Source organism: Alligator mississippiensis, chromosome 4 (genome assembly GCF_030867095.1).
Source record: "Alligator mississippiensis isolate rAllMis1 chromosome 4, rAllMis1, whole genome shotgun sequence".
NCBI lineage: Eukaryota > Metazoa > Chordata > Crocodylia > Alligatoridae > Alligator > Alligator mississippiensis.
The window spans coordinates 39,672,111-39,697,541 of NC_081827.1; the positions used below are offsets into that span (position 1 = coordinate 39,672,111).

At 42.2% G+C, this 25,431-nt stretch overlaps 1 protein-coding gene across 3 annotated transcripts; it reads left to right on the plus strand.

Moving 5' to 3' along the window:
* The first annotated feature begins 306 nt into the window (after positions 1-306).
* Positions 307-25,431, plus strand: PANX2 (pannexin 2). Of its 3 annotated transcripts, XM_019491630.2 has the most exons (4): positions 1,209-8,196; positions 13,523-13,662; positions 14,103-21,619; positions 23,580-25,431. In XM_019491630.2, exons 3-4 carry the CDS (start codon positions 20,134-20,136, stop codon positions 23,936-23,938), a joined length of 1,845 nt encoding a protein of 614 aa, XP_019347175.1. In that variant the 5' UTR covers positions 1,209-8,196; positions 13,523-13,662; positions 14,103-20,133; the 3' UTR covers positions 23,939-25,431. The 3 variants fall into 3 exon arrangements, 2 of the variants coding, with proteins under 2 accessions (XP_006266274.1, XP_019347175.1); XM_006266212.4 differs by lacking the exons at positions 1,209-8,196; positions 13,523-13,662 and adding an exon at positions 307-1,187 and having other exon boundaries at positions 20,168-21,619; XR_002091542.2 differs by lacking the exon at positions 23,580-25,431 and having other exon boundaries at positions 1,198-8,196; positions 20,168-20,231.

The window sequence follows — 25,431 nt, forward strand, 5'->3', positions numbered from 1 at the left end:
AAATAGCTCAAGAAAGGCATGCCCCATGGGTGACCGACTCCAAGAGCAGGGAAACCAGTCATGATGGCAACCCACAGAAACAGCCTTGAAAACCACAGGATCCTAGAAAACGAGGGTTGGAAGAGACCTCAGGAGATCACATCTAGTCCAACGCCCTGCTCCAAGCAGGACCAGCCCCAGCTAGATCATCCCAACCAAGGCTTTGCCTGGCCGGCTCTCCAAGGATGGCGGATGCTGAAGGTTAAACTTGCGCTGCATCAGACAAGGCAGGACTGCGCCTGCAGACACGCGAAGCGCGGCGCGAGCGGGGACCCCGGCAGAGGGCGCGGGGCGGCGCCGCTCCTCCACCCGCAGACCACGAGCAGCGGCCAAGGAGGAGATTTCGCCAGGGCGCAACGCCGCATTTCAGGGGTCAACGTGTGAAGTGCGGGACCCTGCGCACACCTCCTTTTATCCCCACAAGAAGCGTGAGGCGGCCATAAAAGGCTGGGGAGTGCCCCAGACGGCGTTGAGCACCCCGCTGTGTCCCGGGATGCTCTAGTGCCGCAGCCCCTCAGCATCTGCAGCCCCGCCCGGCGGCGCCGTCGGGAGCCGGCAATGAGCATGCCCGGCCCGGCCCGGCCCGCTGCCTGCCCCCCAAGTTGCACGGGGGCGGCCTCAGCCGCCCTCCTCATGCTGCGTGTCAAGCCTTAAAGGACCTGCGACCCCCCCACATCGCCATCGCCATGCAGGCGCCGCCGCCTCCCCCCGCGCGGCCCCGGCGCAGCGGGCGCCTCCCCCCGGCGGCCCCGTGAGGCGCGGGCGCTGCAGCGAGCAGAGCGGAGCGGATCTGAGCGGTCGAGTCCCGGCGGGGCCCGCGGTGCCAGGTGATCCCCCCCCGGGAGGGCGGGTGCAGCGGAGCCCCCCGTGCCCAGGCTGAGCCGCGCCCGGCCCGGCCGGGGGAGTCCGGCCGCCGCCGCTTATGCAACACATCATCGAGAACCACCCCGACATGGCCACGGCGCTGCTGGCGGGCGAGAAGCTGAAGGAGCTGATCCTGCCCGGGCAGCAGGATGAGCGGGCGGGCGCGCTGGCCGCGCTGCTGCTACAGCTCAAGCTGGAGCTGCCCTTCGACCGCGTGGTCACCATCGGCACCGTGCTCGTCCCCATCCTGCTCGTCACGCTCGTCTTCACCAAGAACTTCGCCGGTAAGCGCGGCGCGGCCCGGCCCGGCCCGGGGGAGGGGGGTACCCGGCGGCCCCGGGCTCCAGCGCGGCTCCATCCCTGCCGCACCGCAGCGCGGGGATGAGCCCTCCCTCCCCGCCCCGGCCCCACGCCCGCGGCCCCCTGGACAGCTTGGCTTATTAGCCCCGCAGCTCTGCCGCCCGGGACCGCGCCCTGCCGAGCCCCTCGGCCAAAATGATCAGCCCCCTGCCGCTGCTGATGGCTCCTTTAGAGTCGCGAGTGCCCCTTCTCCCTCCCTGGAGTAGTGACCTTGCAAAGGACGCTAAAACCCCGTTAATTAATAGGCCCCGCATGAATAGGGGGACTGCCAGCTTCCAATCTAGATGAAGCTGCTGTTCTAAAAAGGAAGGGGCAGAAGGCACCAGAGCCATTGACTTCAATGAGCATTTTGTTTGGGGAGTAGGAGCCACCCCTTATCCTCCTGTGAGTTTTATTGATTTTTTTTTTCCCCTGATGAGAGAGTGCAAAGCCAGGTGTGAAGGGCGAGGCACTTGCAGAATTATGTTTTTTTTATTGGAAGATAATTGTATAAGCCGTAATGTCTTCCAGTTACTTCTGTATTCTTCCTACTTATAAACTCTGGATTTGCAGACATGATTAGTGATTGTTCCTGCATTGAAGCGGTATAATATTTTGGGTGTCCAACTTAAGACCCCTTCGGAGGACCTCAGAGCATCCTCTGACAAGTAGGCCCTTCACAGTGACTGGGTTTCAGAAGCCAGTATCACTAGTACCTTTTGAAAATCTCTCTGCAGTTTGAAGGCTAGAGGGGAAGGAAAAAAACCCGACCCTGAAGAAGAGAGGAGCCCAACTTGCAGTTCTGTGAGAGATCTGCAGGTCTTGGGTCTTGTGGGTGTGGAGGCAATCTCTGGGGGAGAAAGGGGTAAAAGTGGGGTAACATGAGCTGCTGTTCTTCTATCAGCGCTCTACTCACATGCAAATAGCAGCAAGCCACCTCCTTGCCTCCAAATCCTCTTGGAGAGCCATGTGGCTAAGGCAGAGGGAGGCTCAGGTCCACAGTGGATGGCCTTCAGCAACGATACTGTGTTCTTGTGAGTCTAACTAAACTGCTGATTTCAACCACCCCATGCTTCCGTTTTCCTTCCTGGCTCAAATTTTTTCTCCCTTGAGAAGAAAATCTGCCCTTAACTCTGCAGTTTGAAGTTATTTTGCCCTCTGGATGGTTTGTGTGTGGGATGGTCCTAGAAGAGCCAACTGACTTTTTTGTATGCCAAAAACAAAATCATTGGAGCCAAATCAGACTGTGTGCGCTAAATTCATCTTTGATTACAAAGCAGTAGCTTATGATGAAAGTATAGATCTTAACTACAAAGAACATCCTTGTATCATTGTGGGAAAATACAGAGCCACGTTTTTATCTGGGGTTTCTGAGACTCAAAACTATAGAATGAAAAAGAAAACTAAATGATGCTGCAGGTGAAAAAGAAGAGAGTAAAAATAAATTTCAATACATGCTCCTTGTGGAGTTGACGTAATTAAATAGCATTTTTGTTGGGTGCCAAGTCAGGATCTGCCTCATCCTGTGGGGACTCAATCCTGCTCCCATTGAAGTAATGAGCAAAGCTCCCATTATTTTTAATGGAAGCTGGATCATACCCTGGTATCTGTTACCAAGGATGTATTTACTCAGACTTCATTGCAAAATTAGGTGTGTCCAGAGAGACTGTATGTTGTTTTGCCTTTACTAATTATGTTAGTCCTACTGAATGCATGCCTTGCTGCGAAGTGACATGTATTAATGCATTGCTCATGCTGGTATCAGGTATCGCTTTTTTTTCTTTCACTGACAGTTTCTAAATCTAGTTATGTTCTTTGCTTTGGGTGCTTCTCTTTACTTCCTTGAAAATTAGATAGTAGATGTGGAAAGTCTATGCTGGGTGATTTTTTTTTTTTCCTCTGCCATAGCTGCTTCTTTGTTACAAAGGGTCTGCAGGTTCCCAAATTCTGCATTGTTCCCTTGCATGCATCTTGATACTATTGTAGAATAAGAAGAGAGAACTAATGCTTCCTATGAATTGTGCTTCCTGTAATGACTTCCATAGCAAGCCAGTGGCATCTGACTAAATGGAAAGGACCCAGTGAGACGGGTCTCTCCAGTCAGCCTCATCTTATGCAACAAATACTTGTAGAACATTTGGAACAAAGCCGTGCTTGCAATCAAGAAGATATAACCGTGTTGTGAGCCAACCACAGTAGTTTCTTGTAACGTTTAACTGTTTAGTGTAGGAAGGGTTTGTGTGTCTAGTATGGAGAGTGAATCTGAGCCCCATAGATCCCTTCACCTCCCCTTTATTCCTATATTCATGACCAAACATGCAGTAAATAGGAGTCAAAGCCTTTATGCAACCCAGTGATAACAATGCACCAAAACAACTATTTGACTGGGCAGCTGGCTCATGCAGTAGAAGTGATCTGCAAAAAGGAATATAGGAATAAAACCTAGGTTTCTCAGTACACTACTGTTAATTTTGGTATAGGGAATAAATACAGAGAATCACAGGTCTATGTTATATTAAAAGACAAATAAAATGTCATGACAGTGTTGATGATAATGAAGATTAAAAGGAAATAATCTCTTGGCAATCTTAAAAATTGTGTGAGCCATAGCATAATTTATTGTGAACTGTAGTTCTTTTAAGGGTAGAGAAAATTCTTCTATATTTAATATTACTGTTTTCATTTTATGAGCTAAATAATAGCTTTAGGTTAGCATTTTTGCTAGCTATTTACATAGTTTATTTTTCACTTGTACTAATATCTGAGTGCTTTCATCTTTACATCATTGAGAAATTAGAATACTATTTACCATTTTAATCATTGTATTAGCATATAAAGAAAGATGCAGTAGTTTAGCAGGCACTGACTCAAATTGTATGCTAATTACCTTACCAAAACAAAATGTAGGTAAGCTTCATACGTCATAAACAGATTTCAGTATGAAGTAGTATTTTTATTTTTAAAGAAGTATCTATATTGTCACTCTGTGAACTGTGACTTTGTATCAGGCAGAGACTGCCATCTTGGTTTGATTTTTGCAGATGCAAAAAGCTGTAATGAAAGCAAGGCTTCTGAAGGCTAAAATAATAATTTCCCCAAGCTTTAGTGCTAGATGGCAGGGCATTTGAGATGAAAGTCACCTCTGTGCAGAGAGGCAGAACAATACCTATGTACCTTTTCTATACGCTCTTGCGAATTACATTCTGGCCCTGTTGAAGTTTCTGGGAATTTTGCTGTCAATTTCACTGAGGCCAGAATTTTACTCAAAATGTTAAGGTTGTGAGTTCAGTGAGGTATAGCTCCTGTACTGGTTTTCTGGAGTGGAGTGAAATTCATCCTTTGTTTATGTTCCTCAGGGCATCTTTCAGGAGAGACATGCAGAGCCTTTTGATCATATCTGGTCTCATTTACATTTTAGTTGATGACCTTCTCAAGTATTTAATTTTTTTCCCCAAACAAATTATAATGATTCCTAGAAATCAATCTCCCTGGAATGTGAGTAAAATGGATATATATTTGGCACAAGATCACTGTAGTGATAATACAAAGGCCTCCAAGAAAGATAGCTCTTAAAGTACAAAACTTTTTGGAAGCTCAAGAGAGAAGTGAGAACCATTTGAGCCCTCTCCTCCTTCTATGAAACTTATCCTTCCCATTCCAAGCATATGAAAAGATTAGATTTCACATAGAATCTGACTTTGCCCCATACAAGTGAGTAGGCACCTTCCTTTGACTTCAGTGGGCATATGACTGGACCTATTATTTTGAAGATTTGTCTTCTAAAATTGCAAAGCATTCTGCAGTGAGGGAGCGAGTGGGACTGGAGCAGGGGTAGGTGCTGCCCAGCCGGGGTAGAGCACGTGACAGAGCCGTGGGCTGTTTGGGGGGCTCCTGAGTGCTGCTGCCACCCGGCCTGAGCACAGCCCCAGCCCAACCTCCCCCTCCCCACTCCTGCCGGGAAGAGCCCGGCACTGCCTCCAGCCTGCCCTCATCCCACACACAGATCCGGGGGGGGCACATGCCCCCATGGCTCCCCTAAGGGTGAGTGCAGCAGCGGGAGCTGCTCTCCACTCCCCCTCACGCTCCCCAGATGAGCTGCTCATGGCACCATCCCCCGCCCTGGCTGCACAATGCCTGCCCCAGCCCCCTCCTCCCTCACTGTGGGGGCCTCAGTCTGCCCTCCCCCCTACCTCCCTTCCCACCAACAGACTTATCAGCCAGATGCTGCTTTCCAAGCTGCCAGGCTGTATATTGGCAATCGGATTGATACCGGCCAATATGGCTTGTTCATAATTGGTATCAGCCCAAAAAGTCTTTATCAGTGCACCCCTAGAAATATATCTTGCATCTGATAATTTTTTCATCCTTCCATCCATTTTTTAATTTAGCCATGGAACCAACTGACCCATACCTCAACCCCAAGTAGGATATGCTTAGTAAACAGTTACATGCCCAAAGGACAATTTCTACACAATACTTTATCCTTAGGTCAGTTGTTTGCTTTGTGACCAACTTCAGTGTTAAAAGAGAGGGCTACAAAATTGCTTTTGAATAAAGCTACTTACAGTGGGCACGCCTACACATGCGATTAATGTGAAGCAATAAATTCTAGAACTTGTTGCTCCAGAGTTTATTGCTCCAGGATATGCCATTTGAACATGTGCCCAGGATCACAGTGTATTAAGCCAGGCGGGATCAGTCCTGGCTGGCAGGGACCCTGGGGGGTCAGTCTGCAAGCCCAAGGCTGTTCGCCCCCAGTTCAGTATGCTATGGAGGGGCTGGCTAGGGCACAAGGGTGTTCCAATGTGGGGCTAACTGACAGGGGCAGCATTTACACGTTTGCTGCTGTGGAGTAAAACACTCCAAAGCAGGATAGTACTTGTATTTAGTTCTTGTATTCAATTAGTTTACTCCAGCCTAATAGGGATGCACGTGTAGATGTCCCACATTTACTGCAAAGCTGGTTAGTCTACTCCCCAGTAAATGTTTCATGTAGACATGCCCAGAAATGCCTAATACTTCCAGATGCTGCTAGCCCACTTTTAAATGAAGAGAAATGTAGAAATGTCATCCTCTGTTACAGTCTTAGGTAGGGCTGTGCAAAATTTCACCATGTGTTTTATTTTGAAGATGTTTTGAGCTCAAAACAGCAAATTCAAAATGAAACAAGGGCAATCAAAACATTTTGAAAGTTTCTAAATATTTCAAGTTTTGAAGCCGGGCTTATTTGGCTTCAGCGCTGATCTCAGCTGGCATCTGGTGCAGATCTGGAGGCTGCGCTCCCCCCCTCCCCTCCCTGGGAAGATTCTGGCACACCCCCAGCCTCCTGGGGGTTTAAGCCCCCGGATCTCTGTGCCAGATAACAGCATGCTGTTGCTGCTGGCTGGGGCCAGTGGCAGCACCAGTCTTCCTGGCGCTCGGCATGGGCTGAGCCCAGTGCCAGTCCTAGCCAGCAGCAGCAGCCATCTGTCATCCGGCAGGCAGATCAGGGACCCGCATCCCTGGGAGGAGTCCAGCAGAGTCCCTGCAGCCCTCCTGGGGGTGTGGGTGGGTCCCTGATCTGCCTGCTGGATGACTGGAGGCTGCTGCTGCCAGCTGGGGCCAGCAGCAGCACCAATCTTCCCGGCACTGGGTGCGGGCTGCACCCACCACAGGTCCCACCCTGCAGCAGCAGCCTCCTGTGATCTGGCAGGCAGATTGGGGGCCTGCAGTCTTCCCACTTTTGCTTGTCAACACCTTGAGGTGCAGTTTCCCAGAAACCTCTGCACCTATCTCCTTGAAACTTGCCAAACTTTATGCCTGAAGAAGTGGATACCATCCCTGCAAGCTTCATCTGAATCAGGCAAGAAATGGTAAAGATTTAGCCATTTTCATGATTCCCCATTATAGCCTATGGGTGAAATGTTGAAACAGCGAAACAGTGTTGACAGAACAAAACAGAACAGAACAGTGCTTTTGAAACTAAATGGAACTCTAAATGAAATGCTGTTCTGTTGAAATGTCGAAACGGAAGTCAAAGTGGAACGGTGCTGTTTTGCACAGCCCTAGTCTTAGGGCATTTGTATACGTGCAAGCACTGTAGCACTGGGCACTTTGAAAAGTGCCCAGCACTGTGACACTTGTGATTATATAAGCAGCGAAATGTGTGTCAGCTCTGAGAAAGTGGTGGTGGTGCACTTTTGAACTAAAACACATAGAAGGTGCTTTAGTTTAAAAGCACACTGCTGCCATTTTCTGTGCACTGGCTCACATTTCACCACTTATACAACTGCACATGATGCAGCGCAGCGCGGATTAATAGTCTGCTCCAAAGTGGCAGATCTCCGGCACATCACGGGACCAAAAATGTGTAAAATGCCCATGGTTGACTTGTATCATTTTATTTTTGCAAGGTGGTTTAAATATTAAGAAATATTCCACTGTGTGGGTCAGGCCCAGCGTCAACATTCTCATTTGTGTCCATGAGAGATTTGCTGATTGAGGGAAGAGCAGGCCTCAAAATGGAATGCTTTCTAGTTTGTTATACTCCACTTTGATTGTCAAGGCATTGAAATATTTCATTTCCAGTCTTTCAAGAAATCTTTAGGATGGATGAGGTCAATTTTCATGTGCTGCCAAGTCACATCAGCTTTCATAAAACATAATGCCCAGTGCTTTTTCATCACAGTGAATGATTGTTTTCATGTTGCAGGGAACTGTTAAATATCAATTTTCCCCCTCAAAAGCTGTAAAGTACTTTTAATAAAGCAGAAAGTTGGCAGTCACTTGATTTACATTTTAGTCAAAAAGCCAAGTATTGGGGGTTTTTTTTAATTAAATTAAAAAGCAGTGCCTTCAATATATCAAAAATTGCTCACAAATACTGTATTTCTATGTCTCTTAGCAGTTACGTAGCTCAGCCCTCTACTACCCTTCTGCTACACAGTTCTCATGAGGAAATAATGGAAGGAGACAGTAAGTTAAATGACCAATGAGTCAGTTCAAGTTTTATGTGTTAATTCCTGATTTGTAATCATTTCTGCATAAATTATGCTTATTTTACTGTGTAGTGCAGTATATGCATGAGTTCAGTGTCTCTTTATGCATCTCATTATCTACAATATGTTTTAAGTAGTGTATGTTGAGGATTTATTTAATAAATAATGGAGTTTTATTTGGTATCTCTGATCAACTTTTCCTACTCATGTTTTTGCTTCCTGATGTGGGCAGCGTATGTTACACCCACACAGTTATGCATAGAGTGGCTTTCAAGAAGTATTTATTTTCAGAATTTCTCTCTGACTGCACTTGGAGCAGCATCTAACAGTAAAGTGGAAGACATTTTTTTTTTTTATAATGTATTGTTAAGAATGCTGTGCCAGATTCTGTCATGGTTACATGAAGGCATAACTTAGGGGTGGAAATTGGCACCTAGGCTAACATTTACTCTCATACAAAAGAATTGTATAAGCACTTCAGCACTATTTAAGGCCTTACTGTTATTAGACTGGACCCTTATTCTACAAACAGGATGAAATGAAGAATAATGGATTTAAGCATATACTTAAGTGCTTTGTAGAATAAGACCATTATGGAGAATGTAGATGGTGAAAGCCTGTACGAGGCTGCTTTTACTCCTCTGGTTTGGAAGGATGAGTGTGGAATTTTTATCTAAGACCTAAAAATAATTTTTGACTTATAGACAGATGCAAGACAGCTTTATTCAGCAAGAAGTACATAATTCTGTAGCTGAATTCTTCATTAAATTAAAACTAAATCCAAGGAACTGTTCAATTTCTTTATCAGCGATTTGGATGACAGGGTGAAAAGCAACCTGTTCAAATTTGCTGATGATACCAAAATTTGGGGTGAGGTGTGCATGCTAGTAGGGAGGGAAAGACTGCAGAAGAACCTGGATCGGTTTCAGGGGTGGGCTAACAAAAACAGGATGAGTTTCAACACTGACAAGTGCAGGGTGCTGCACTTGGGCAGTAGTAACCAGCAGCACACTTATAAGATGGGAAACTCCCTTCTTGAGGGCACGGAGGCAGAAAGGGATCTTGGAGTCATCATTGACTCCAAGATGAACATGGGACAACAATGCGAGGTCATGGTCAGCAGGGCTAACCGGACCTTATCCTGCATCCACAGGTGCATCTCAAGTAGGTCCAAGGAGGTGATCCTTCCCCTCTATGCAACACTGGTCAGGCCACAGCTGGAGTACTGTGTCCAGTTCTGGGCGCCGCACTTCGAGAGGGATGTGGACAACATTGAGAGGGTCCAGAGGAGGGCCACACGCATGATCCAGAGACAGCAGTGCAGACCCTACAGTGAGAGGCTACGGGACCTGAACCTGTTCAGCCTTCACAAGAGAAGGCTGAGAGGGGACCTGGTGACCGTCTATAAACTCACTAGGGGGGACCAGAAGGGTTTGGGGGAGACCTTGTTTCCCCTAGCGCCCCCCGGGGTAACAAGGAATAATGGCCACAAGTTGTTGGAGAGTAGGTTTAGATTAGACATCTGTAGGAACTACTTCACAGTCAGGGCGGCTAGGATCTGGAACCAACTTCCAAGGGAAGTGGTGCTGGCTCCTACCTTGGGGGTCTTTAAGAAGCGGCTTGATGCCTACCTGGCTGGGGTCACTTGAGCCCAGTTTTCCTCCTGCCCAGGCAGGGGGTCGGACTTGAAGATCTACAAGGTCCCTTCCGACCCTACTTCTATGATTCTGTGAACTGATTGAAACTTATATTCTGTAACCATCCTAGTGCAATTTCTAGAGGCTCTGTACACATCTACCCTTGGTTCCATATTTCAGAAAATTCATCCTGTCTTCTTGTCTTGAGATCTCTCGCTGTGTAATTCACAACTTCATCCTTTCAAAGGTCTTGCACACAATGAAGACCAGAGGTGAGTGAGGTTTAGCTGAACACACACCTAGAGCCAGCTGAAAGAATTCTCATGGATGACTTACATTATTCATCTATCTCAGTGCTAGATTCTTCTTTAATCAAAAGGAAAACTGGGGTTTAAGTACTGTTACATTTAGGATGTAAGTGCTAAGAAAGTGGTTGCATTTTTTTAAAGCAACCCGAGGAGGGTTGATACCTTTTTCCTATTAGCTTTAGTTGGAATTGGGCATCTATATCCATAGACCAAGGGTGGCCAGAGTTAATTACCCTGGGAACCACATCTGATCCTCCACTGAAGTTCAAGAGCCGGGGTGGGGGGTGGGGAAGAAAGGGTGCTGAGCAACCTGGAGTGCAGATGACACCCCGTCCGTGTCTCCTCCCCCCCAACCCCTGCACTACTGAGACACTTCAGTTTTCCCCATGGGGAGCACACCCCAGGGTAAGTGATATGGCTACAACCCCCAGCCCAGCACCTGAGCCGGCAGTCCCAGAGGGAGAGAAAGAGGGAGGAGGGCAGGCTCGGGGCACACTCCCTGGGGAAAGCCAGAGCGGTGGGAGGTGCTGGGCTGCACTGTCCTCCGGAGCTGCCTCAGGGAAAAGTGGGCAGGGCCTTCCAATTCCTGAAGATCCGCAAGTACTGTGCCAGCAAGCTGCATGCGGCTCACGAGCTGTGGTTTGGCCACTGTAGCCATAGACCCTAATAAAACCCAACTTTAAATGGGTTTAAAGCTTTAAAAAGATTTCAGTAATTATCAGTCTGGCCATTGAATTTCCCAGGTTTCTCAGTAGTACAATCAGTATGCTGCATCAGCTAATTACATATATGTTTTATTGTAGAAGGTATATTATTTCTCAGTAGACCAGTGTGATTCCTTCTGAGATTTTTTTTATTTCACATATGTCACTAAAATCAGAGGAAATATTTCTGTTGTCTTAATGGACTTTGGATCTGGCCCATACTAGTGCTAGCATTTGAATTTGGAAGTGTAGTGCCCCACTTAGAACTGTAGCAGCAGCCTTCTTTCTCACAGACAACCTACATTGGTAAACTGTGAAAGCAGCACTGCAGCCAGGCTCTTGTTATGTACTTGTCATATGGTACAGTCGCTATCCTGGGGCACATCAAGTGCAGAGCCATTTAAGTGCATGTGTAAATAAATATTTCCAAGCCATTTAGGGGGTTGACATGCCTTGCAGGATCCGGGGACATGAAGATACCAGTTTGGAAGGGATACCACAGCCTTTTCCTAAAGCATAGAGTGGAAGCAGTGAGCAGAACAGATCAGGAGGATAAAAAGCTATCCCCAGTGGAACTGTGATGCCCTCAGTGCATCTGTTTCTTGTGCTTATGCTGTGCTCATAGCACAGCTTTGGTGTGTTGCAAAAGCAGTCTCTGTACATATGCAGTGGCTAGTTTTGTGGAAGTCAGTAGTCTGGACATCTCTAGGTGTTCTTTCCAACAATGATGAGAAAACAAAAACCTACTAGAAAGGATTAAAATAATTTGCCCACCTTAGGAGCTTATTGTATGTAGGGATCTACTTGAGTCTCAATTTCACAATTTTCACAGAAACCAGCAAAAAGGCAGTTTCCACAGTCACCATGAAAACTGGCGTTCCCCACAGTTTTGTGTAGAATCAGGATCAGGGAAAAAAATCCTTATTAAATATAAAATACTGGCTTCCCAGTGGGAGCCAGCAGCTGCTGCGACCCAACCTCACAGCCTGCTTGGCGGGAAACCGCTGACAGGCGGGGAGTAGCCAAGATGACAGCTGTGCCACCCCCACCCCCCAGCCGCTGATTGGCTGAGAGGCCTACATTTTGCATGGTCCTGCCCCTCTCCACCAATCAACAGTGAGGGGCAGGGCCACATGAAGGACAGTCCTCTCTACCAGCCAGCAGTGGGTGGAGGCTTGCTGTGAAAAGACTGCGAAAATGGTGCTGGGCACTGCAAGCAACCTGTGATTTTTTTTTACTTCCCCTCTGCACACTTTAAGTAGATCCCTAATTATATGTCATATTTCTTTTTCTAAATGGAAAGTATTCTTGAGTTATGCTGAGACAAAAGCCCAACTTTTATACTTACATTCTCCATAAATGACAACAAATAATGCAGTACAATTAAATCTCATGTTTTACATACTTTTTCACACTTGATTCTGCTTGGACTGTGAAGCCAGCATGGCCTGCATATAACAAGTTGTACTTTCTGTGTCATAGGTTCCTGCACAAGCCCAATTTATTCATAGGCATTCCTGTGGCAGGCATGTGGTTGCTTTGGGGTTTCCATCATTGAAGAAAAATTTTAATTGGCAAAGATTTATTTTCATTGATTTCATTTTTCTCAATTTCAGGAAATCATTTTTTCCTTGTTAAGTGAAATTCACACCCTGCAAAAGGCCTGTGTCCTGCTGAAGCCCTCAGATGACGGCTCAACTAGGAAGTAGATACTTCACTAGTCTCTTCCTTGGGTCTTTTTGTGGGTGGATTTCTCCTGTTAAATTTTGAGTATTGCTTTTCTTCCAAAATATCAGCTCTGGTTCTAAACTAATTGAAATTATCCCTTTAATTTTAATATCATGGAAAGCAACATTATATGAAGAAATGTACATGTGGGAATGAATGTAACCAGTGTCTCTTCTGCCCAGCGGTCTCTTTTTCCTCCGTGAGTTCTATATAGCAGAGGAGGAAATGACTGAAGTGAGATTAAGTAGTACATCACCATGGAACATCTATGTACAATTACGTTATCACCATGCAACCTGGACATCACATTGCATGATAGCTCATTATTGAGAAAATGTCTCCCCATTAAGCAGCCTAAGTATTTCTGGCACTCCCTACAGCAAGCTGTCATTCTGAACTAACCCTATCAACCAGACCTTCTATTTTTCAATGAGGACCCACATATAGGTATTTCTCTTCCCTGAGTTAAGTGACTACACTGGGGGAGGTCTTAAAAGGCACTATTGAGGCCTTTCAGCCTTAGCCCACTGGTAAGTGAATTTTAGCAAGCACTGTATAGTTAATTTCAGGGAAAAAAAAGTGATGCCTGTGATATATGGTTAATATTTTTGTGCAAATATACAAATCTGTTTGGGAGGCTTTAATTTATAATTGCATGTAATATAATGTTATTTTGTGTAGATTGGAAATAGATGCAAATACAGCAGCAGTATAGCAAGGGAAAGCTTCCATATTTATAAATATGGGGCCTCTTTCTGAAGCCTTTATTTTGCAGTTACACACATGGGTAGTCTAATAGCTAGTAATCATGAGGGCTACCTATGCACATCCTACCTATCTTGGGTAAGGTGTGTAGAATTAGGGGCATTATTAACAATCAGGTAGTCCCTTTTCTTGGTTTTATTTAACAGATTCTTTTTAAACAGGCAAACTGGATCCAGAGAAAGGAAACTAGAGGTCTGTACTTAGCCTTGCTCATCGTGGGGATATTGTGCCTCAGAAAGACAAACTGAACCATCAGGCATGAAGTCCTTATTCAAACTGTAGAAAATATTCTTCAGTAGAGGTAATTTTTTTCTTTATTAATAATAAAAGAATGTTAGTGATAATAATATTTAATACTTACAGAGCTCAAAGCTTGATCCTACCAACACTTACACATGTTTAATTTTACTTACGTAAGTAGACCCATTGAATTAAATAAGTCTACCTATGTAAGTAATGCTAAGGAATAGGCCATTATACAGCACTTATTTTACAGCTGTTCTTCCAGTATACTGATTGAAATCTTGAGATCAGTGAAGTCAATGGAAGTTTTTCATTAACATCAGTGGAACCTAGATTACACCCAGAATTTGTGTAAATGTTATCTTAAATAATAGTAGTGTGTATAATTTCTCTGTATATTACTGATAGGCATGAAAGATCTGATGACCGGTTAAGTAGTATATCTTTTCTTTAGACTAAATTTTTTTAACTTGAGTAACATAAATATTTTTTTTCCAGAGAGAAGAGGATCCAGAGCCTTTTTCTCTTTTTCCTTTGAAAGTTATTTAAAAGCCCCCAAATAAATTAGCTTGTTTCTTAAAAATAAAATATTCTTGTTACACACATTCTTGTGCTTTTCTTCATGAGTTATGTATGCAGGGTGTACAGGACACGCGTCTGTTTGCTTACAGATATGTCCGTGCTGTGAAGTATTGTGGGTTATTCTCTGTGTCCTCCTTGGGATTCTATTTTAGATAGACCCATCAGTATACAACAATGGGCTCTAGTAGCTAAATTCCTAGAGTCTGGCTTACCTATTAGAAACCTGTGTTTCAAGAACCAAAACTCCTACTTTTCAATATTACCTAATGCATATGTGTAATGAACACTGTCTTTAAAACCCTGGTTCTTCGCAGTATTTCTTAAAGTCTAAGGGATTCGCATTGTGGAATACATTTATGTAGGATGGGTTTGACCCTGAAAGATTCTGAACAACGTGGAGGTGCTGTGTTCCTTCACTTCTGTGTGCAGCCTCTTCATTCAACACACAGCCTTGAATCATTTTTTACACACACACACACACGCACACACTAATTGTATGTACATGAATGATTCCATTGGTTTCATGAATCTGTAGTTGTTTGCCCTTGTCTAGACCTCAAACTCACTGTGCCCAGTAGCAGCACCCTGAAATGCCCCATGCTTCTCCTTGCTTGCTAGTCTCCCAGTGCAAGCTGTGTAATCATGTCAACAGCAGAGAGAGTTGGCTACACTTTGTCTAGTTAGGGGATAGCATGTCCAGTACAATGGGTTCATGGATTGCCAATGTAGTAAGTTTGCAGTGTAGAAATAGCTCAACTTGTTGAATGGGCCTTAAAACAACTATCTGTACAAGCAACACTAACTTTAGCTTAGTACTAGCTAGGACAAGAATATGTATCTTACTTTTACTTACTTTTAAATTATTTATTCCTACTTTCTTTGTTCCTCCTATCTTTTTGTTACAACTGTGTTTGTTTGATCCCTTCCTCTATTATTGAGTCTTTGTTGAAGAATGCTGAATTCTTGCAAGTTTAATTGAAAAATTATGATGGATGATTGTTTCTCAGGGTTCTGAAAAAAATGAATTTATACAAGGTATACCTTTTTCATTAATAAGGTTTCTAGTATACTTCTATTGAATGCACTATTTTGGAGGTGTATGTCAAGTAAGTAGAAGAGGTTCTTTGTCTTATGCAGACAGTGGTAAGTGAAAAGAAATATATTAATACTTTTCAAGATCTCCAAAATAGTACAGTTAATGTACTTTAAATATGTAAATTATTTCTGATTCTTGCTTGTAATAATATTTTAGAAGTTTGAAATTGAAACACCTAAGGCTGCAGTCCTTCAAAGAGTAATGTAAGTGTTTAACTTCATGCACTGTAGGTAATCCCATTGGCTTCAAAGGGACTACCAAGCATACAAAGTCAGCCCCATGCTTCAGTCATTCCAGAAGCAGAACCTAATTCCAGTGCTGATTATTAAAAAATTGATGTTTATTATTATTTTTTGGTGAAACAAAGAAATGCTGTGTTTATTTTAAGCAAAATGTATTGTTTTGAAGAAACATTTGTAAAACTATATGCATTTTGAGAGTGGATACAAGAACAATGGAAGAAGGATTGGGCTTATCATCCTATACTTTTTTAATATAGGCAGAGAACTGGGCTTAAACAAGCTTTGTCCTGATGTAAAATCACCCTTTATGTTGGTATAAACAGAGAACAGACGCATGCCAACATAAGTTCCTTGAATCTGGTGTAGAGGAAAATGAGTAGAATTGTACCCATGTAAGTGGAATGCATCCATAGCTATCCAGGAGTAGCCATTTTCTCATAAGCCACTGATTCTCAACCAGGGTGCTATGGCACGCTGGTCTGCCTTGATATCCTTCCAAGGGTGTTACGGGGTGCCATACAATGTTAGATGTGCAAATGTGATTCACAAGATAAACCCAGAAACTTCAAATAGGAATCTGTAGTGTTTAAAAACTTTTGTGGTATTGTAATCTTTCTGAGTTCTTTGTACAGAAAATTGCGCTGCTACTTTTCTATAGTCAAAAAATGAACAAAAACTAGAGGTGACAGTTTCCAAGCAATGTCTTGAGTCTGAAAAGGTTCAGAACCACTGTCTTAAGCAAGCTGTGTCATTCTTTCCTGCCACCTCATGGTAAAGGTTTGCAATAGTTCCTACTGTGAAATGCTACTGGGTGATTGCCTTCTCATTAGACCTGTAAACAAAGTACTCAAGACTTTTTTCTTCCTCTCTTATTATTAGCTGTGTTGCTAATGCAAAATGGCCACTTTGTTACCTTCTAGAAAAGGTTTCATTCAGCAGTGGATGAAGTGAGCCCTGTATAGTTGGGAGGCCATAAATAGGAGTTGCACATTTGGGATGAGTATAGGATATAACCTAGAGTTTGTACAGTGCAGTGAGCGCCACCAAGATTAAAGTAGCAGAATTTATTTTTAAAAGATATACTATTTTTGTGTACTTTTAGCCTGACAAACACAGCTGTAAAAGATTTTTTTAAAGTGATTTAGTGGAACAATGCTACTTGTATACATACAGGAATACAAAATTATTTGCCAATTTAACTTTGCTGATGTATGACCAGAAACATTCGATGGTATCTGCCCAATTCTTTCTTACTTTGTTTATTTGCATAATTTCAGGACTTCTACAGTAATTTATGAGTAAAATGATCAGGCTTTGACCCATCTTACTTCAGGTGAAAAGGTCAAGTGCAAGGTGGTCAAGACCAGCAGTGTTTCAAATTATTCATATTTCTGCAAGAAGTGTCAATGGAAACAGCTACTGAAACTTAGCAGCTAGACTGTGCAATATCATATAATAAGGAATTGCAGGGAGGTCCCACACAATGGCATTTGCACAGTTACCTATTTTGAAGGAACACTACCCTCTGTGGCAGTGGGTTGTATAGATAAAATCAAAGGCAGAATTTGTTCCTAGGTATTAAAAGTAGTTTTCTATTAAAACAATTGTGTTTAGCATTGTTTGCTGGCATGCAGTTGGTGGGATTGTATAGATAGAACTGAGAGCAGACTTATACATCTCTTAATGAGATTTTATACTAAATATGTACGGTGTAAGAGCTTGTTGTGGGCTATTTAAATTAAATGCAAAAAGCTTTAGCTGCTGGCTATATAATCCACTGCATAAGCTAGTGAATTGAAGTGGCAGGTACGTGGGTATTAGATGCAAATATACATATTTTTCATGTCACTTACTGGGAATTGGCAAGAGATCTTTTGACAGTTGATAACCTTGCTGTTCATTCTGTTTTAAGATGGTGAATTTCTACCACTCTTCTTACACATGAGTGCAGCCAGGAAAAAGCACAGAGGGATCATGGTATCTGCACATTATCCATGCCTAGACAAATCTGCTGCTTATCTACATGACCTTAGCAGGATCAGTCAATACATAGGGAGAGTCACCTCAGTCACCCCAAAAAAGCAATATTTTAAAATCCCCCCTTCATCCAGTGTTCTTTTAAATGCATGTTCCTAAATGGATATGTAGGAACATGGTGCTTCATGCAATTATTCAGTTGACGTTTTTCACCACAGAGAGGACTGCATGTCCTGGTGGCCGGAGTAATTACTTGAAAAAAAAAGTTTTTGAAGTGCTTTGAAAATGTTAAGGCTGATACATAAAGCTATAAGCCCAGGTTACTGCATTACATGCAGTGGTCAGCCCAGTGCTGAAGCTGCCATTATAACATTCTCATTGCCTTTTTTGTAGGAATTATGTTTCTTCCCTCTCAACAGAACTTTTTAAAACAAAATATGTATTTCTGTGCCTCTTGAAAATTGAACCTGAGCAATTTCACCAAGCAGCCTGTTCCCTCTCCATTATGACATATTAATTTTTGGCTTAAATGATAGCTGTAGGTGCCTGAAAATAAAAATTCATTCCAGCTGTCTTCATTGTATTATCATTCTTTAATCCAGATGCATACTATTGTTACCTTTCATAATTCTCATTTATAAGATCTTGATTTTTCCTAATGAGCACATGTCACAGAGAGGAGAATCAGGTCCATTTGTTGCCTCTGCTGTCATGACATGATTACGTATGTCTGTCTTGGTGACACATGGTCCATCAGCCCTGATGTTCTAAGTCTGGAAAGTAGATTGAGTCAAACTCATCCCTAAAATTGCTTCACTAAAACTAATGGCATTGCACTAAAGGGGATTTCTACACAAATGTTTCAGAAAACATATTTACAAAAACTTTATATTTAGTGGGCTGAACACATAGCTTGTTCCTTGATGATAATATACTATGATAGACCATGAAATCATGGCCCCCATTAAAGTCAATGGCAAAACTCCCAGTATAGAAAGCTTCCAAATGATTAATTTTGAAGTATTCTTTTCAAGTGAAGATCTCAGAATTAATTATAATATTATTGTACTTTGTTTTATGTGAGTAAGTAACATTTATTGGAATTTCTCCCCACCACTTTGTTCCATATTTCAATGTGTTACTCAAGGAAAAAAACCCTTACAAGGTCATCATGTTACCAAAAAGGAGTATATGCATGTACATCCAGATCCTACCAAAGCACATGCAAACCTTGGTTTTCTTTGTATAGCAAAGTATGTTGGGCAAGTTGTGTGGGTGCTAGTGTAGAAAGGGTTAGATCAGTGAGAGCCAAGCACTTTCTCAGGAGCACTACAAATTAGTCTTATACCTTCCCTGAGCACCAGTCCAATCCCCTTCCTGTACCTGATCTGCTGCTCTGTTTTCTGCTCCCTTACCAGCCCGCTGTTCTGCTTTCTGCCTCATGCCCCATGCTCCTTGCCTGATCTGCTGCTCTTCTTTCTGTTCCCTGCCTTATCTGGCACTTTGCTGCCTGTCCTCCTGCTCCCCTTCCCACCAAATCTGCTGCATGCCATATCCAGAGGCTGCTTGTGCCAGTTCAGGCACTTGTGCTGCAGGTTGGTCACCTCCAGATTAGAGCATTTTTTCCATGTGCAGCTTGTGCTTTTCAACTCCTTAGATGGAATCCTTCTTCACTAAAATCAAGTGAAACAAACGTCAAGGAATTTACTGGTTTTGAACAATTCCACACCCATCAAAATTTCCCCCAATGCCTGCTGGCTCCAGTTTGAGTGCAGACAGTGTGTTCATAATGGAAACAAGCTTGGTGTTCTGGGGCACTAAATTCAACAAAGGAAATTACATACTTAATGAGGGTCTTATTTTAGAGACTTCTTTTCAGAGTGCCTGTCAGAACTAAAAAAAAATACTCCATTTGCTCTATTTTCCACACACAAAAACTGACATAGATAAAACATAACTTGTCTCTTCTAAGACCATGTCTAGGTGAAGTCTGCTGTTGACAAAACTCCACTAGACTGTATAAAATATTGTAATGTCAATGCTGCAAAATCTTTACTCGTAAATATTCACAGTATTAAGTACACTGTTAATAGGCAAGATGTTCCATTTGTTTGTTTCCACTTAAACCAGAAGTTATTTGGTTCAATTTAACTTAATACAACCTTAAGTTTAACCTCTCTGCTGTGTCCAACATTGAATTTATTAACAAAATTTTACAGGCTTTGGCCCATTGCCTTCAGCTGCAGCTAATTTGGTTTTATTTATGGGAAGGGGGAAGAATTCACCTAGACAGGTCATATATTGTATTTGTTTGTTGAGGGAAGCCTTGTCATTCCAATATAATAATTGTGGCTTCTGTACAGTAGGTAAGCCTATCATTTAGCTTTTCAAAGTTTAGTGCATTCCAAGTAGTATCCAAATCAATTTTTCTAATTTTTACAGACAGATTAAAATTTTTAGCTTCATTCTACCCTCTTCAGGCAGATAGTTTTTCCTGGGGGCATATACGCATGAGCAATGCAGATTGTAGCTATCTAAGGTATTGTGAACATGAGTATCATGTAGAGCTACAGTAAAGGAAAATTGATATAATTTGAAATACTTATTTTCCAGAGTTCCTTTTGTAGGTTAAATGCACAGCAGTGACTTTTCTCTCTGTTATACAGAGGAGCCAATATACTGTTACACACCACACAACTTCACCCGCGACCAAGCCTTGTATGCCAGAGGATATTGTTGGACAGAACTAAAAGATGCCTTGCCAGGAGTTGATGCCAACCATTGGCCCTCCTTGTTTGAGCATAAGTTCCTTCCTTATGCACTGCTAGCTTTTGCTGGTATAATGTACATTCCAGCTCTTGGCTGGGAGTTTCTGGCCTCCACCAGACTGACTTCAGAGCTTAATTTTTTGCTTCAGGAGATTGATAACTGCTACCACCGTGCAGCAGAAGGGCGTGCACCAAAAATAGAGAAACAAATTCAATCCAAAGGCCCAGGAATCACAGAGAGAGAGAAGAGAGAGATCATTGAGAATGCAGAGAAGGAAAAAAGCCCAGAGCAGAACTTGTTTGAAAAATACCTGGAAAGAAGAGGGAGAAGTAACTTTTTAGCTAAACTTTATCTTGCAAGACATTTATTTATAATATTTTTAAGCATTATACCCATCACATATTTATCCACCTACTATGCTACCCAGAAGCAAAATGAGTTTACGTGTGCACTAGGGGAACCTCCGGACAAAACAAGCAACTCCAAATTGCACATCCGAGTGAACTGTAAACTGCCATCGGTCCAGCTCCAGCGTATAATTGCTGGAGTGGACATTGTCCTCCTCTGCTTTATGAACTTGATCATTCTTATCAACTTAATTCACCTCTTCATATTCCGCAAGTCCAACTTCATATTTGATAAATTGAACAAGGTGGGGATAAAGACCAAAAAACAGTGGCAGAAGTCTCAATTTTGTGATATCAATATTCTAGCTATGTTTTGCAATGAAAATCGGGACCATATAAAATCACTGAACCGCCTGGATTTTATTACAAATGAAAGTGATCTGATGTATGACAATGTGGTACGCCAGTTGCTTGCAGCCTTGGCTCAGTCGAACCATGATGCTACACCAACGATGCGTGATTCAGGGATTCAAACAATAGACCCCAGTATTGATCCAGCAGACATTGATGCCAATGAACAGCTCATCATTAAGAGACCTAGAAAGAAAATGAAATGGATTCCAAGTAGCAATCCACTCCCTCAGCCATTCAAGGAGCAGTTAGCCATTATGAAGGTTGAAAACCACAAGCCTGAAAAGCCTAAGCCAGTGCGCAGAAAAACAGCAACTGACAGTCTTATAGCTCCTCTGCTAGAGTCCACAGCAAAATCCTCACAGCAATCATCATCTCAGAAAACTGAGCCAAATACCATCTCTGGTGCAAATAATGAAAAAAAGCATACCCGCCACTTTTCCCTGGACGTCCATCCATATATACTTAGTAGTAAAAAACCCAAACCAGAGATTCAAGCCATTGCCTCAATGCCTACATCCAATAGTCAAGAGGGTGGATTTTTAAACCAAGAAGAAAATGTCATAGTACATGTCACCTCTTCTCTCAAAGGTACAGTATGCTGTTCTGGTACCATTTCAGTAGTGACAAACCCAACAGGCCTTAAGTTGTTGTAAAAGGTTGAACTCCATGATGATCAGATCTGTTTGTTCTCTCTTACTAGATTTCTAAATAGCCCAAAATATAAAAGCAGGGAAGCCTCTTAAAGGAGATAACTATGCTTTCTCTCACTTGCTGTATGTACCAGTTTGTATCAATATATGCATTAGGATCTAGTACAGGTAGAGCTGCACAAAATATCCTTCCTTTCTACAGTATTTTTTAAGTCTTAAGAAATGTTCACAAATTATGAATCTGGCCTCATGCAAAATATCACTTCTGCCAAGTGTAGGAGAGAGTGACTCCAAAGAATGTCATCCTCCTCTCTCAGTTGTACCACACTGTAGGTATGTCACCCATTTTAGAGTAACAAGAAAACAGGAATGCCATAGCACCTCTTATTCCTTGGAGTCTCAAAACAGCAGAGACTCCCTATGTCTGAAGAATGGTGATTACACCCAAAAGCTTGCTAAGAACTTTTTTCCAACTACTCAGCTGGTCTAATAAAAGATTACCCAAACAACCTTGCCTGCCATAGTAGATTGAAGCAGTGAACTCTGAGTACCAGTATTCTAGGTCTGGCCTTGGCCAGTATCAGCTACATCTGAGGAAGGGATTAGTGATTTTGCAGGTGGCAGTTAGCTGCTCACAAATATTTCTTTCAGATCTCCATTTCTGAGAGTTGACACATGCCCTGAAGCTAGATATTTTCCATTTCAGGTTATTGTTACTGTTCTTAATCCTTAATATTCAGTTAAATTTCCCTTTATCCTACTTGGCCTTAAGGAAGGATGGTCTGTAGTATAGGTGCTGGCATGGAAATCAAGAGATTTCAGGAAGTTTATAGCAAGGCACCGTGACCTGGTGTGCCTTGATTCCCCACCTGTGCATTGGGGATAGAAACCCTTCTCTACTACACAGGGTGTGAGGCACTACTGTGCTAGGGGAGCATGCACATGCATTGATAGAGATCTTGTTTATTTCTGTCAATTACTGCCATATAAAAGAAGAAATATGCCATTTCAATTACATAAAACTTGATGTGTGCATAAAGCAATGTGTCTCATCTTATTTCCAGCTAAAACCTTCTCCCTCTGGGTGTTGACAGACTGATAGCTACTATTTTCCCCTGCCTAGCAAATAAGTGATTTGAGGTATAAAAGTTTTTGTCATTTCCAAATTCCTACTCTTCTTAGAGCTCTCAAACTCCCCATTGTGTATATGAGACATCGTGCAGTCTCCTTTATCCAGTACCATGCTCCAATTCCAGCTCCAAAAGCCAATATTATTTTATAGCCTTAGTTACCATTTACATTACAAACACACAAGAAGTTATGGTAGGTTTGAACCACAGCTGCTCTTTTTACCTCTCATTCAAAAAACACCACAACTCCACTTCTGAGTTAAGTAAAGAAGACTACGATCCATTCTTTACACTAGTTCTTTCCAATACTAGACACCAATTAACTATACATTTTTGCTTTTCTTCATTCAGAATATTGTCTTACAGTATATGATTACTGTGTTTTCCATTAAAACATAATCAGTATTTTTTATATTCCATCCTATAGCCATTGTAGATGTTTGTTTAATCATAATCTTTACATAGTTTTTTTCTTTGTTTTATATAAATGTTTTCCCATAAATGAGCATAGACATGCATAAGAAAGTAGGTTTGTTGTTATTCATGACAATGAACTTTCAGGCTTAGAACCTCAAAGTCAGTGCTCTCATGAATAAGTCATCATGGGTTTCTCAGACTCTAATTAAAACTCAGTTTACAGAAAGACTCCTGCTCTGGTTGAAATCAGTCCCATTGACTTCTGTCAGATTAGGATGTTGCTGTACAATGGTTAGTTAGGAGGGGAAGGCTAGACAACCCTTTTATGGTAATTCTTCTCTTTTCTTTCAGACCCACATCCTGAAAAAGATGCTCTGTACTCATCTGAGACATGCAGAACTGTACCTGCTGCAGGGGTGTTTCTCACTTGTAACCACAAACATATAGCAACAAGTGCTGCTGCAACAAATGTAACTCTGAGCCAGGCCAAATCAGAGCCAACACCTGCACTAAACTGTAATGCTGCTCACCCTCTGCTGCACATCAATACACTGTATGAAGATCATGAGGAAGAGGTTTCAAACCTTATAGACAATGGTATTCACTCACCAACTGAACCCAGGGAAATACTATCCATACCAACCCCAAAACAGAGAATGATAGCAACGTTTGATGAACCAATGGCAATAGTGAGCTCTGTGGAGTACTAAAGAGACTGCACGGCACAGCTGTACCCTGATGGTTAGGTCTAGCACCACTGTAAGTTAGACCTTGCTATCCACAACAATGCAATTTACTGCATGAGCATGGAGAGTTTTAATACAAACTATAAGCTTTGGTAATACTTCAGATGTTTTCCAGGGTCACATCATCACACTGTCAGTAGCGTACAAAACAGAAGAATAATAAATCCAGATGGAAATACACCTTTACTGTCAACCCCCTCCCCACTGCCATGTGACACAAAATTGTAGCCTCCTGAGCTCCACATGGTCCAGACAACTTCTGAAATATTCATTCAGTGACACATCGCAGCAATTTTTTATAGAGTGCTTATATCCCCTGTAGCTGACAATCGCGAATTCAAGTTAAACAAACAAAGGTAAGGTGTATATTCCATTTTAATGGCAGGAGTTGAGAGTATCAACTAATAAGAGGAAAATGTCAGGGGAATGTTTCTCAAGAAACAGGAACAATCTGCAGACAAGCTTTTCTTCATTTTTGTTTTTTTGGCTCACTAATGCTGGGCTTGATGGAAATTTAGGTTGAGGGGCCTATTAACACCAGTGGTTAGTGCAAAAGAAATTGAAATTCTTCAATTTCTTGTATGCCTGAATGAGAAATTCCATGCCCTTTAACAAGCTTATATGTTTGATGGAAGATGATAAAATGAAGAGTTTATTTTTTTAAATATATTTTACCATAAAAATTACTTTGTAGCTTTTCAAATCAGGTGTTAATTTAACAAAATGGGTAGAAGAGGGTCATTATAGCTGCTTATTTTTTCATAGTATTTCTGTAAACCAGGTTAAAAACTTTCATGGGTGCTTTATTGATATGAAAAATCTTACTGAGCTGATAAAATATTAAACCAGCAATTTTGTCAAACAATGCACAGTTAAGGAGAACTATGAATTTAAGTCTGCAGTATCTCCAGAGGCCAATCCAGCAAAACACTTAAGTATGTGCTTAGCTCTTGGCAAATGAGTAATTCCGCTGACAGTCACTGAGACTATTCACATATTTAAACTTAAACGTATGCCTAAGTGTGTCTGCTGGGCCTGGATCCTAATGTATGCAGACAGTAATCCTGCAGTATATGCTCTCCTTGTGATTCAAATTCTGCCTATCTTGGCTGAAAGCACATCCTCATGCCCATCTTCCTATAACTTTTACATGTGTGATTTTTATTAGAAAACTCTAGGGTAATTAAAACATCAACTAAAAATGTATCATGCAATAACCATTCTCAGCAAAATTATAGTGAAATAAAAGTAACTTGAAATAATTACAGCTGCATTCAAAATTATGGACTTTTGTGTGTTTGCTTCAAAATTCTGCATAATGGTAGAACAAAATATACAGCACAAGTATGGGACTGAAATCTTAAATATATTTTTAATTTATATTACCTCAAACATGGATATGTGATGCCAGTATTTAATGAAAAATAGCACTGAAAATAAACATTATTCTGAATATC